This window comes from Rhea americana, unplaced genomic scaffold, assembly GCF_003343005.1.
Source record: "Rhea americana isolate MKP2758 unplaced genomic scaffold, rheAme1 scaffold_85, whole genome shotgun sequence".
In the NCBI taxonomy this organism is placed as follows: Eukaryota; Metazoa; Chordata; class Aves; order Rheiformes; family Rheidae; genus Rhea; species Rhea americana.
Window position 1 is genome coordinate 2541138 of NW_028187034.1, and position 11958 is coordinate 2553095.

The window sequence follows — 11958 nt, forward strand, 5'->3', positions numbered from 1 at the left end:
CATCCACCAGTAACATTCTCTAGAACCAAATACACCTGCCTTCTGTTCTGACTAGGCCCCAATCTCCTGTCCCATTATAATTCTGCACCTGCCTGTCCTTTACAGCTCCTACTGCTACTTTTCTTATAACAACCACTCTCCCTCTCCCGCCTGTCCTCCCCTGACCTCTGTTCCCTGCATTACCACAGCTCCTTCCTCCTCATGTTTGCAGAGGAGTAAGAGGGTTTCTTTCTCCCTGCTTTGCTACCACCCACAGAGGGAACACCTAGTACAGCTGGTAGCTTTGCACTTCTGAAATAACTGTAAGACTTGGAAAGGATCCAGTGTCAAATGTTTCTGGGTTATAGCCAGYACTGAGTGATGGATGGGAGAGCTCTCCTCCTGAGCCGGTCAGTCCACAACAACTTCCCACGGCTGTTGAAGCATAAAGGTCACCAACTTTTGCAGAAACACTTTCCCTCAAAGGTCCTTGCCTTTATGAATACCCTAGATAAAAACCCACTGTTCTTGGTCTCACTGGCCACCTAACAAAGCCTGGAATTAGATTAATCCTGTCTCGCTACATCTATTCTCCTCTGAAGTGCATCTCCTGCCTGTTCACCCATCAGTTCAGGTTGGAGCACAACAGAAATGCACACATATACCTTTTTCAAGGATTGGCATTTCAAGGTAGGAGAAGAAAGAGAGAGTAGACAGACCCTTATTTTCAGGAGGGCTAATAAAGGGAAGGAAGGAGTAGAGCCTCCTGGGATCATTCTACTTGTCTCTTCTCCTTAAAGCAATTCCTCCATTTTCTTTGCTGCCTAGCTCTAAAACTATTTTTTTTTCTTCTCAGGACAAGATGAAAGAGGAGTAGCAGCAGCTATCTGGTTCGTAGAAACTGGTTTGTAGGGATTCCTCTCCATCACCAGTCTTGGCTCTTATAGCWGTGGCAGGGGATGAAAAAATTCATTGCCTTCTTTGATGTGTTTGCACCACTTCATGGTGAACATATAGGTACCTGTATTACTTCTTTTCACTAGAAATCTGAGCAAATGGAGAAGTGAAATATGGCCTTATTACCATAGGAGGGGAGAGACAGAGCATCCATGGGGTGGCTGCTGCTTCCCAGAGTTTGCTTAAGTCCCTTGTTCAGCCTTCACAGCAAACATTGCTCCTTGTGACATTTCACCATCGCCCCTCAGAGGCACCAGGAAGGCCTGAAAAATCTTTGTTGCACCAAGTTGCATCTCTTGCTCCCATCTCAGATTTGCTTGCCTCTTTACACTTGCTCYGAAGTTTGGATGACAAAGGATGGCAGGGTATATCTGCTCCTCCAGTTTCTAATTCCTCTCCAACCATGTAAAAGCAGTTTGGTCCTCCCAGCTGTTCACTGGGATGGGCGGGGGGGGGAGGGGGTGACAGGGTGACATGCAGGGAGAAAAAATTACAGCAATAATCTTCTAAACCACAAAGCCATGAAGGCCCCGCCTTCAACTAACGGCCTTGGTGCAGAGCTGCAGTGGGAGGGGAGGAGGGACCACAGGGTGATTGAGTAAAGTTCCTTCTTCCACTTCCTCCCTCCCTGCAACCTGCCGCTCACTTCAGCTCAAGATTTGATACTTACATTTGCCTGTGTGTCCCTGCTGTTTGCCTTGGCCTGACTTTCCTTTGCCCCAGGTGCTGTCCTCAGCCACAAGTCCAGAGACATGCAAGCCATCAAATGTGTTGTGGTGGGAGATGGGTATGTATCCCATTCTTTTTCTGTGGATGTGGAGGGAGGGGTGGTGACAAGGGGCAAGCAAGAAGGTCGCTGCTTGGTGAAACTTCCCCAGCTTTGCTTCTGACCTCTTGCAAACTGCGTTTCTTTCTAGCTCTCTCTTCCTGTATCAGGGCAAGGAGCCTGCCTCTGAGAGGCCTGGGGGAGGGTGGAGTAGAGGGCAATCTGTAAAAGGGGCATAGAAAGTAGAACGGTCACTTAGAGAACTGGCAGATCTCACCAACACACAAGAGGTAGTATTATTGCTGCCAAATTCAGCCTGTAGGCACGAATCAGATTTAAAACCTGGGAGGTGCATGTGCTCTCTTGCAGGTGCATGGCTCCTTGAAAGCCATCTGCTCACTGGGGCTGACTGAGGTAGGGCATGGCACAATGGTCCTAATGAGATATCCTCCAATATCTCTGTGTTCAGCTCTTTTCAACACATTAATTCTGTGTTAGGATGTGAGTGTTTGGCAAGGATGTTCTGTGAGCACAAGGAGGAGGAGCCATTTCTACTGAGATGGACACAGGTATATACCTCTGGGCATGCAAGGTAACACAGTCTTGCCTTTGCAGCACTGCAGTGTCACTGCCCATGTCCTGTGATCACTGGAAATGGGGCAGTCTAGGCTATTAATAAGTAAAACAGTACTGCCAAAAGGATTGGCCTCTGCTTTCCCTGCCCTGTGAGATGAGCTGATGAGGGGAGCAGAGGAGAGTCCACAAGTTGGGCAGGATATTTGCATGGAGTAGGTTAATTCATTTCCCAGCTAGGAGCTGGCAGAGCTGTTATCTGGGGCAGCTACCAGACAGCAGATGAAGAGACATTTGCAGCGGCCCTGCTCCCCATAGTCACTTCCGCCTTCAAAACTAGCTCGAGGAGGAAGAAGTCTACAGATATAACAATATATCTTAGGCGTATTCTCAGGGGCTGTGGCAAGTGGCTAGGGGAGGGGAGGAGGTGAGTAAAGGAAGAAGAGTGAACCTCAGAAAAACACTGTTACCTCTTAGAAAAGTTCCTTGGTTGGAAACTAGAATGGGATGACTAGATCCACAGGACTTTCTCCCAGTGCCCTGCTAACCCCTCAGTTTCCTGCCCACACATTGCACCAACTCTGTAACTGTCTAAGTTCCATAACTTGCTCTTGGTTCATTCCCCCTTTATCTCCTAGCCTCCTTCCCAGCCTTATCAGACCTTCCTTTGGCTCARTCTCAGCAATCAGAGGACCTTCTGCCATTGCTCCACTAAGCCCCTCRTGTTTTCCTACAGCAATTCTGACCCCATATCCCTCTCTATCACACATCACTTGCATTATAACACTCCCTGAGCTCAATCTCAAGAACCTGCAGGTGTCTAAAGCACTAATCCCACTTCATTCCTCAATAATTTTGCTATAACTCTCACCCCTTCACTGACCCTTTGTGCTCCTCTCAGTTCAACCACACTAATTCAGAACTATACCCCTTTTCCATGAATAATGCCTTCTCCTTGCCATAAATATCCTGAGCTCTCCCACACAGAGCTTCAGGAAGCACACAGCCCCCAGGCTTTCCTTCAATACATCTATGATGAGAGGGAAGCAGGAGAGYTGGGGAAACAGAGGACTGATAGGGAGGGATCAGAGAAAGGGAGGTGGCAGGAGGAAGAAATTAGTGTCAGAGCACACTGAAGAGTGCTATTTCCTTCTCAGCTGCTCAGCAGTGCAGCAACTGAGGCAGGTGGCTTGTGAGCAGGCAAAATGCCAGCTGAGCATGCCAGGGGCCTGCCAAAAGGCAGGACTGCAGCTCTGCCACAGCAGGCGTTGCAGGTACCACTAGGATGTTCAGAGCAGGGATCCATGACAAGTCAAAGTGCCCTCAGCAGTGGTAGTCCAACCTCTCACTTTCCTCAGGAAAAGCCTCTCCCTGGTTCTGCAACTGTGGTCAGTGGCTGAGGAGGCAGGTTGCTCTTGCCACCTCTACTTTACACATAGGGAAACTAAAGCACAGATAGACTTTCCCAGGCCACACAGACCTGAGAAATGACAGCCAAGTATACTGCAGATCCTTTCCACATCTGTCCTGGCTGCTTTACCTTCTCGCAGTTTCTCTCTCATTTCTTCTTTCTTCACTGTAGGTTTTCCTGTGCCCAGGACACAGCCATCTCTTCCCATTCCCTTCCCAGCTACCTCACACCAGTGCTCTCATCCAGTCTGGGCTGTGCTGCTACCCTGACTCATTGCGCTCCAACCTGCTGTAGCGTGTGGGTGGGGGAGGATGAGGCCAGAGGAAGCATCAGCTACTCACTCAGAACACCTAAAGCAGCCGCAGTTAGCTACAAAGCGAGGCACCTTGCTGGCTTCTTACAGCTCTCTCTGCAGGTGACATTGCAGCTTGCAGCAGCTCATGGGTCATGCAAATAGCCCAGACTGGCAAGTGTTGTGGAAGTCAGCAAGAGGTGATCTCAGCTCCCAGCCACAGTACCTGCAGGAGTAGGCATGAGTGTCTGTGTTCAGAGGCTGTAACCACCTGGGAAGTGTTGTTCTGACACTCTTGTACAAAATGAATACATGTATCCTGGCTGTGAGTGTACAGCACGGTGCACATACCTGAAAATGGACTCTAATCTTCATCTCAGAGTGGATACATTTTAGCTGAGTGATCTCTGTACCAGACTGTCAAAACAAGCCTTCATGCTGAAAGACAACAGTTCTGGGTGACATCCTGTCTTTTCTTCTGCTGGTTATCTAACCTGTGGTTATGCACACTTGAATGTGTCTCCCCTTCCACTGGTCTCCTGCTATTGCTAGCTTGAGGTGTGTAAGGATTCCCCCAGCCCCATTTCATTCTAGCAAGACTGCTTATACTACAATGACTCCTGTTTTTTTTTTTTTTTTTTTTTTTTTTTTTCTCTATCTTTCAGAGCGGTGGGGAAAACCTGTCTCCTTATCAGCTATACCACCAATGCCTTCCCAGGAGAATACATCCCCACTGTGTGAGTGATACATAAACAGGGCCTGGAGTGGGTGAGAGGCAAGCAAGGTACTAAGGGGTGCAGAAACACCTGTTCTGCACTCTGAAGRAAGGGTCAGTTTCCATGCTAGCAGAGGAAGGGCTGTCAAACTAGCAAAAATGCCTCTATACTTCTGATCTGTCATTTACCTTTCACCGGCCTTARAAAGCCCTAATATAAATGGGACATTTGGGAGACATTAAGGGTCTTTCTGCCTCCTAAGTTTGCAGGCAGTAGGTAGGGTCCTGCTAGGCAAAACAACTAGGAATCAGGCTACAAAGACAGTGCAGGACTCAAGTGAAGCCTAGGTGATTGGCTTCAGGGAGCAAGGGTCGCCACTTCCTTCCTTGCCCCAAGGTGCCTGCTGTCATTGGAACAGGCACTGAAAACCCTGATGGTAAGAGTACAGCCACCAAAGCTGCCAACATATGAGTCCTGGAAGCAGGATTCAGCTAAAGGCTGGAGTAGAAGCTCTATGTAATCCAGCAGATGCATGTGTGAGGCTGGGACAGATCTGCAGCCTGCTAGAACAGGGAATGAGTTTAGTGTTGCCTTAGGCTGAGTCAGAAGGAGTTGTCTCTCCACAGCATTTGGGGAGACATACTGCACATATTYATACACCATTGGAGTATGGAGTATGAGTACCCAATGCAGAACCAGGCTAAGGTGATCCCTCTAAGGTAGGAAAAGGAGCCTAGCACAGGATGTCAGACTGTCAGCTCAGGGTCAGACCCTTTGGAAAGGAGAGGTRCAAGAAAAGCTCAGAGCATCACTTTTTTCCAGACCATTTGCAACAAATTTGAAGCAGCAAGAACCCATCTCTTTTCACAAATTGGTTTGTGCCAGGGTACCATCCCTTCCTAGCATGTAGCCATGACGTGGCCCTGCCTTTTGTGCGCTGCACACCATTTCTCTTCATGACTGAGGCTTGTGTGTGGAGGAAAGGGAGGTCCTTTTGTTCTCCTGAGCAGCATGGCTTCCCTGACAAAGAGGGCAGCATATACCTGTGGTACATTCACACATATGCTAAGACATATGGTTTAGTACTTTCCATTGGTTCTCCCCTATCACTGGTTTCCCTCGTCTTAGCCTGAAAGCTTGCGAAAAATATACCAAATGGGACAGGAAAGAAAAATTTCTAGAAACCCTGGGAAGGAACAACACCTCGGTTGATTTAATAGCTGTTTTTTCAATATGTTTGCTCTAAAGCATGCARTTCAGATTGCAATTCTCAAATATTTCATGCTGTGCTTTTAAAGAGTAAGGGGGAAGGGGGGAAATCTTGGCATATTGGCCTCAATTCCATCAGGAGCGTTAAGGAGTGCAGGGCTCTGGGGAAACTACAGAGACATAGTGTGTAACTTTTAAAGAAGAAAGTTGGTTTCTAGACCACAAGAAAAAGGACAGAGGCTTGATAAGAACTGGAACAGTTGTGGGAAGGGTATTGATGAGAGAAGTGGAAAAAAGAAAGAGTTTAAGGATCTGCATGCAAGATGGAGAAGGAGAAGCTGCAGCCAGGCACTTGTACAGAACAGCTGGGTGATGGGAAGGAGGTGATGCTGAGTGAAAAGTCCCTAAGGTAAAAGTTCACAAGAAACCAACATCAGCCAGCTGAGCTAAAAAAGCAAATAACTACTCTTTGCTCTGGGGTGCACTTACTGGGATTSTGCAGCTCACCCTACAGGGCCCCTTTTTCCTCTGTTCGAGCCATGGCCTGTCTCTCTTCATTTCAGGTTTGATAACTATTCCGCCAACGTGATGGTTGACAGCAAGCCTGTAAATCTGGGGCTATGGGATACTGCTGGACAAGAGGATTATGACCGTTTGAGGCCCCTCTCTTACCCACAGACGGTGGGTCACACTCTATGCCTCTCCTCCTCTGTGCTTCCCTCAGATATGCCCCCTTTSCAGGCTGCAGAACCGGCATTTGCCACACAGCCGTGACAGAACTGTTCCCTTCTATCTCTGCCCTCTTCTGGGGATACTTCTGTTGATATACAAGTACATGAAAACTACATAGGTGAAGGGAATCTAARAAGATTTTGGAGCCTTTATCTAAACTTTGTTACTGGTATCACCTAGCAAGAAAATTGAGATCCTCAAAGGTATTTATGTGCCTAGCTGACATTGATTTCAATGGGGGACAGATATCTCATGGAGTCTGGGTAAAAAGAAAAAAAAGATCTGTTCTTATGAAGYTGAAGTGGCCTAGGGGGTGTAGGAGCTGACACAAGAGCTTCTCATATTTCTGTGAACTCTGTTTGGGAGCCTGAACTGTTCTGGCTTTTGCCTTGTAAAAGAGGTGTAATGTGTAGATATGTGTATTTGATCCACTGATGCCTCAATTAAGCCCAGGCCTCTAACAGAGCAAGTGGATGTTTCTGCTCAGACAGAGTTCACTAGTTGTTCACCATGTTGACAGAGTGGTTTCAGGGTTTAAAGGTTACCTTTTTTTGAAGATCTTGTTCTAAGCAGTCTTCTGTTAACTCAGAAAGGCCCTGCTGCCTCATGCTTTTGTCTGAAGGCTGCCGCTGCAAACAAAAGGGTGAGGAACTGAAGCAGTATTTCTTTCAGCCAGTTTCAGTCACATAGAAGTTTGTCACCTGGTGTAAGTTACTTGCCTAGGGTCCTTCTGCAATCAGGGCAGACAAACATATTTTTCAATCACATGCTTATATCTACCTTTGGACAAGTGCCAGGGATAGGTAAGGGGGAACTATGCTCTGAGATACTCATCTCTGGTGACTGTAGAAGTATGGAAATGGATAAGTTGGGCCTGAGATTGTTGTTTTAGATAGTGAGAGTTGGATGAAATAAATATTATCTTGAGGAGCTGATTTTGTATTGTTTTGTTTTGTTTGTAATGGAAGTGCACAAGAGAAGTGCTTATGTGGAGACCTAAGATTCTGCCTCATTTCTGTCTTGCACATGTACTTTTTGGATCGAACCTAGACTTATATCAAGAGCAGGCAAAATTATTCTGTCCTGATAGCTCTTGGGTGATCTGTGAGAAATGAGCAGGACGCTGTCAGACCATTTCCCATGAGGATGAGTATGCCTACCACAAAAACCCCATCCTCGATAGTTAACAGTTTGGCTCTTCTGATAGTGATAGCTATGGTTACCATGAGTCAGGGGAACAAATGCTCTTCTTTCTTCTAGAGGCAATTAGCAGCAGTCAGAAATGTGTTGGTTGTAAGGGACAGTTYTCCCCAGCATGGCCCTCTCTGCTGTAGAGAGAGGATGCTGCCCACCCTGCTCTGCTCCCCGCTCCCCCCCACCACCTCCTGTCATGCAACCCCATGGTCTTACCCTAACTCTACACTATGATTGTGAGTCTACAGGATGTGTTCCTGATCTGCTTCTCCCTTGTCAGTCCAGCATCTTATGAAAACGTCCGAGCTAAGGTGAGACAAAGCACCCTGGTGAATGAGGGGTTGTGGAGGATGAGTGGGAGATTGATGCTAGTCTTGAAAAGAGAATGACTGTGGATGGAGACTGCTAATGGGCTGTCTAGACCCAGCTAGGTAGTATCTTTTTTGTATCAGTCAGAGGGAGCTAAAATATCAGCCTCCTACAGATTTCTTTTCCAGCTCATCTCGAAGCAGATGCCAACCCTATTAAAGAGCTAGTGTTCATCTTGCTGGGATACTTCAAGGTGAACCACAGACTTGTATCTTGAGGGCATCTTTTACTCAAGCCAGTCATAGCACAGCTCTTACTTTTAGGACAGATCTATAGAATATGAGAAGTAGGTACACAGCCTTTAGCTGGGAAGTGAGGGAAGAGTGAAGAGATGGAGGGAGAGGAAAACAACATAGTGTTTCCTTTCTACAACCTTCAGGTTCCTTCTTGGGTTGGGGGAGCCATGAAGGATGGAGCGCAGCTTGTGCTCTTGCTTAACAGACAGTGCTTAGCCGTGGCTCTCCCTTCTCCCCCTCACCACTCCACTATGGTATTTGAAGTCCTGAGGAGTTAAATTCATGCTTTGAGCTCCAAGTCAAGGAGTTTGCCTCTATGGACTTGTAAAAGGGGATAGTCTCAGCCAGACTACAGTACCCAGTGCTGGATGAATGGGCAGTGTGAAAGAAAATGGTGTTAGCCACCTTATTGTCATTTTTTCAGGGATGCGTCTTTGTTTCCCTAATATATGTCTGTTTGACTTCCTCTTGTATCTTTGCCTTTTTGCTGTCTTGCTAGTGGTTCCCTGAGGTGCGGCATCACTGCCCCAATACTCCCATTATTCTGGTGGGCACAAAGCTGGATCTTCGTGATGACAAGGACACCATTGAGAAGCTGAAGGAAAAGAAGCTATCCCCCATTACATATCCTCAGGGTCTTGCCCTGGCTAAGGAAATCGGTATGTGCTTGGGGGTAACATCTTGGACCTACTGAAAAGAGAGAGGCAGAAGATAGTGGCTTTCCCTAGCCTAATAAGGCCTCCTTGGAGGTATCTCACAGTGGTCAAAGATCACGGACAGCATCTTTTGTTCCACAACCCTTAATGTGTCTACCAATCACATCAAGGGTTGTGGAACAAAGTTTTTCACAAAGGTCAGGAAGGAGATCTAGTCCTCAAGGGAACTTCAGTACCTCAGGCTCCTGCCTTCTGCACAGCCAATGCCTCTTTCTTTCACATCCTCCCTCCCCCCACATACATATACACTTGCACAGTCCCCTCCTTTTTTTCTCTTCTGCCTCTATCTGGGCCAATATTTTGCTATGAAAGCCACAGTTGCTCTGTGGGCAGACGCCTCTCCTCCACATCCGGAAACAGGCGGAAGAATGAGTTTTCTAACATCTCTCAGGAAGAGTTGCAACTGTGGCTTCCTGTTCCTGCCTCTGGTAACTGGGTTTATACATGCAGCTCCAAGTACATGTTGAACTCCAGCATTCATCTCTGGGTATCACCTCCCTCACATGCTTGGGACATGCATAGATGCCTATGCCAGGTAACCTCTCTTCTGAGAAACAGCACACAGAGATGGCAGAGAGGGTGAAACACCTAGCCTAAGAGAGAGAAGATTTCAACTAGGAGTTTAGAGGGGAAGGTGGCCAGCCAACATAACATAGACAGCCTCACATGATGGGTCTGCTCTGACCACAAGGGTGGAGAAAAAACAGTTCCTGGTCTTGTACAGCTAGCAAACTTTTATCCTGAGGTCAAGGCTGCCTGAGTGAGTGAAGTGTGTTCTAGGCATGCTTACTAGATTTTGGCACCTGAACTGTGTTTATCTGATTCAGGCAAGAGCTAGGTGCCTTATTCTGCAGTGCAGGGCTTCTGAGAATGTAAGAATCCAGAGTCCCAAAATGGAGAGGACACAYGAATTAAGATGCCACCAAAGGTCCTTGAGGCCAGGTAGTCTGAATAACACTGAAAGCTTGAGCATAAGACCTGTCAAGATGAGACTCACTTGGTGTTTAGGGGGTGTGTATGTGCCTCAGGACTCCATCTGTAAAATATGCACTGTGAGAGGAGTGTGTTGCGACTGTGAGGTCATGGGAGCCAGAAATACACGTACCAGTGGTACAGACACGTGCATCTCTTTCTGCTTGACATTGATTTGTTGTATTCATAGAATCATAGAATCAGTAAGGTTGGAAGGGACCTCTGGAGATCATCTAGTCCAACCTCCTGGCTCAGTGGAGTCACGTAGAGCATGTTAGACAAGATTCCTCTTGTATGATTTTCTTCTGAGTGAGGGCCCTTCACAACAAACTCCTGGATGCCCACCCTGACCACCCCCAGTTCCCTTCTTCCTCATTACAGCACTTGTCTTCCTCCTAACAGACTCTGTGAAATACCTTGAGTGCTCGGCATTGACGCAGCGTGGCCTCAAGACAGTGTTTGATGAGGCCATTCGAGCAGTGCTCTGTCCTCAGCCCACCCGGCCAAAGAAACGAATATGCAACCTCCTCTAGGAGGGTAAGTGAGAAAGGGATTCTGGGCCAGGATACTGCCAGTCCTTTCCTGCTCCTGAACCCAGATGGTCAGGGTGTACTTATGGCTTGCTGTGCCTGGTGGGTTGGGTCATCCTGAAAAAGGAGTGAGATAGCAGCCCTGTATGGGGAGAGGACCGGACATAGTATTATGGAACATACAGCCCACTATCTGCTTGCCCCTCCTTACTGCCTGCCCATGTGCAGGTTTGCCCTCATCACCTGGCATGTGGAGGCACAAGATTTTCCACTTCTGCCCGCACGGAGAAGGGCTGTCTGTCACTTTCTGCCACAGGGGGAACAGTGTCCAAGCTGCCCCAGAGATGACCTTCTTTGAGATCTGTGAAGCTGCAGCCTTTGCCCACAGGAAAGAAAAAAGGAAAAACAATGCTCTTCCTTATTTATGTGAACCATAAATGACAGACTAGGTAGTCTCTCCCATTATCACTCCCTGCTAACCTCAAGGGGTCTCTTGTATCACTGTTCACAGCAAGCAGCTGCTGCCCCTACCCAGGATTCCTTTACTTCTCGTATTATCCCCTCCTGTTCTTCCTSTTCAACTCAAGGCAGCTGAGGAAGGAGAGGGACTTCAGGACAAGAGGCAAAGCTGGTCAGAGCCTGAGGAGAGAGAAGAGAGGGAGCTTTCTAACCAGGATCCAGGCCCTTTCATCATTCCCCCACCACCAGGACAGGGGGAGGGAGAGCAGGAAAATGGCTGAGCTGGTTTCATGAGGCCTGTCATTGTTTTGGCTACAGATCTCGGCCCTGTCCCGATGCCAGGCTCTGTCCGACGCACAGGAGAGCAATGGCTCCAGCATCCCGGAGCTCAGTACCTTGTGGCAGTCACTGCGCTTTTTACTTCTGCTGGCTTGAAAGACTGTTGTGGGTCTGTAGCACTGGTTTGTCTATTTGCACAATTTCCCCACACTTACTCCACCCTGGCCACTTCTTCCCTCCCTCACAGTATAGCACAAGACCCAATAAACAGACTGTACATTCCTGCTATGTCTGTGTTGTTGCACCTCGGGGACACAGCCATGACTCACTGAGCAACAGGACAGCTGGAGAGTCCAAGGCAACTCTAATTGTACCCTTCTTTGGCAGTGACATCCCAGTCAGCGCCATGCTGAGCTTGGTACAGGGAAGCCCSAGCCAGTATGGGGTGAAGATATGTGGCCTCTTTTATGCATGTAGCYTCTTTTATGCTGAGCCTCCAGCACTCCTCAGCATGAAGTAAATAGCATGCCAGGCAAAGGCAGCAGGGTGACCATGCCCCAGCTTCTGC

General features: G+C 47.9%; 1 protein-coding gene across 1 annotated transcript; it reads left to right on the forward strand.

Moving 5' to 3' along the window:
- Positions 1-1533: 1533 nt before the first annotated feature.
- On the forward strand, positions 1534-11678 carry RAC2 (Rac family small GTPase 2). Its single transcript, XM_085323489.1, has 7 exons — positions 1534-1723; positions 4644-4715; positions 6467-6584; positions 8078-8140; positions 8934-9093; positions 10525-10659; positions 11430-11678. The coding sequence occupies exons 1-6, from the start codon at positions 1689-1691 to the stop codon at positions 10653-10655; spliced, it is 579 nt and encodes a 192-aa protein (XP_085179615.1). The 5' UTR covers positions 1534-1688; the 3' UTR covers positions 10656-10659; positions 11430-11678.
- Positions 11679-11958: the final 280 nt, after the last annotated feature.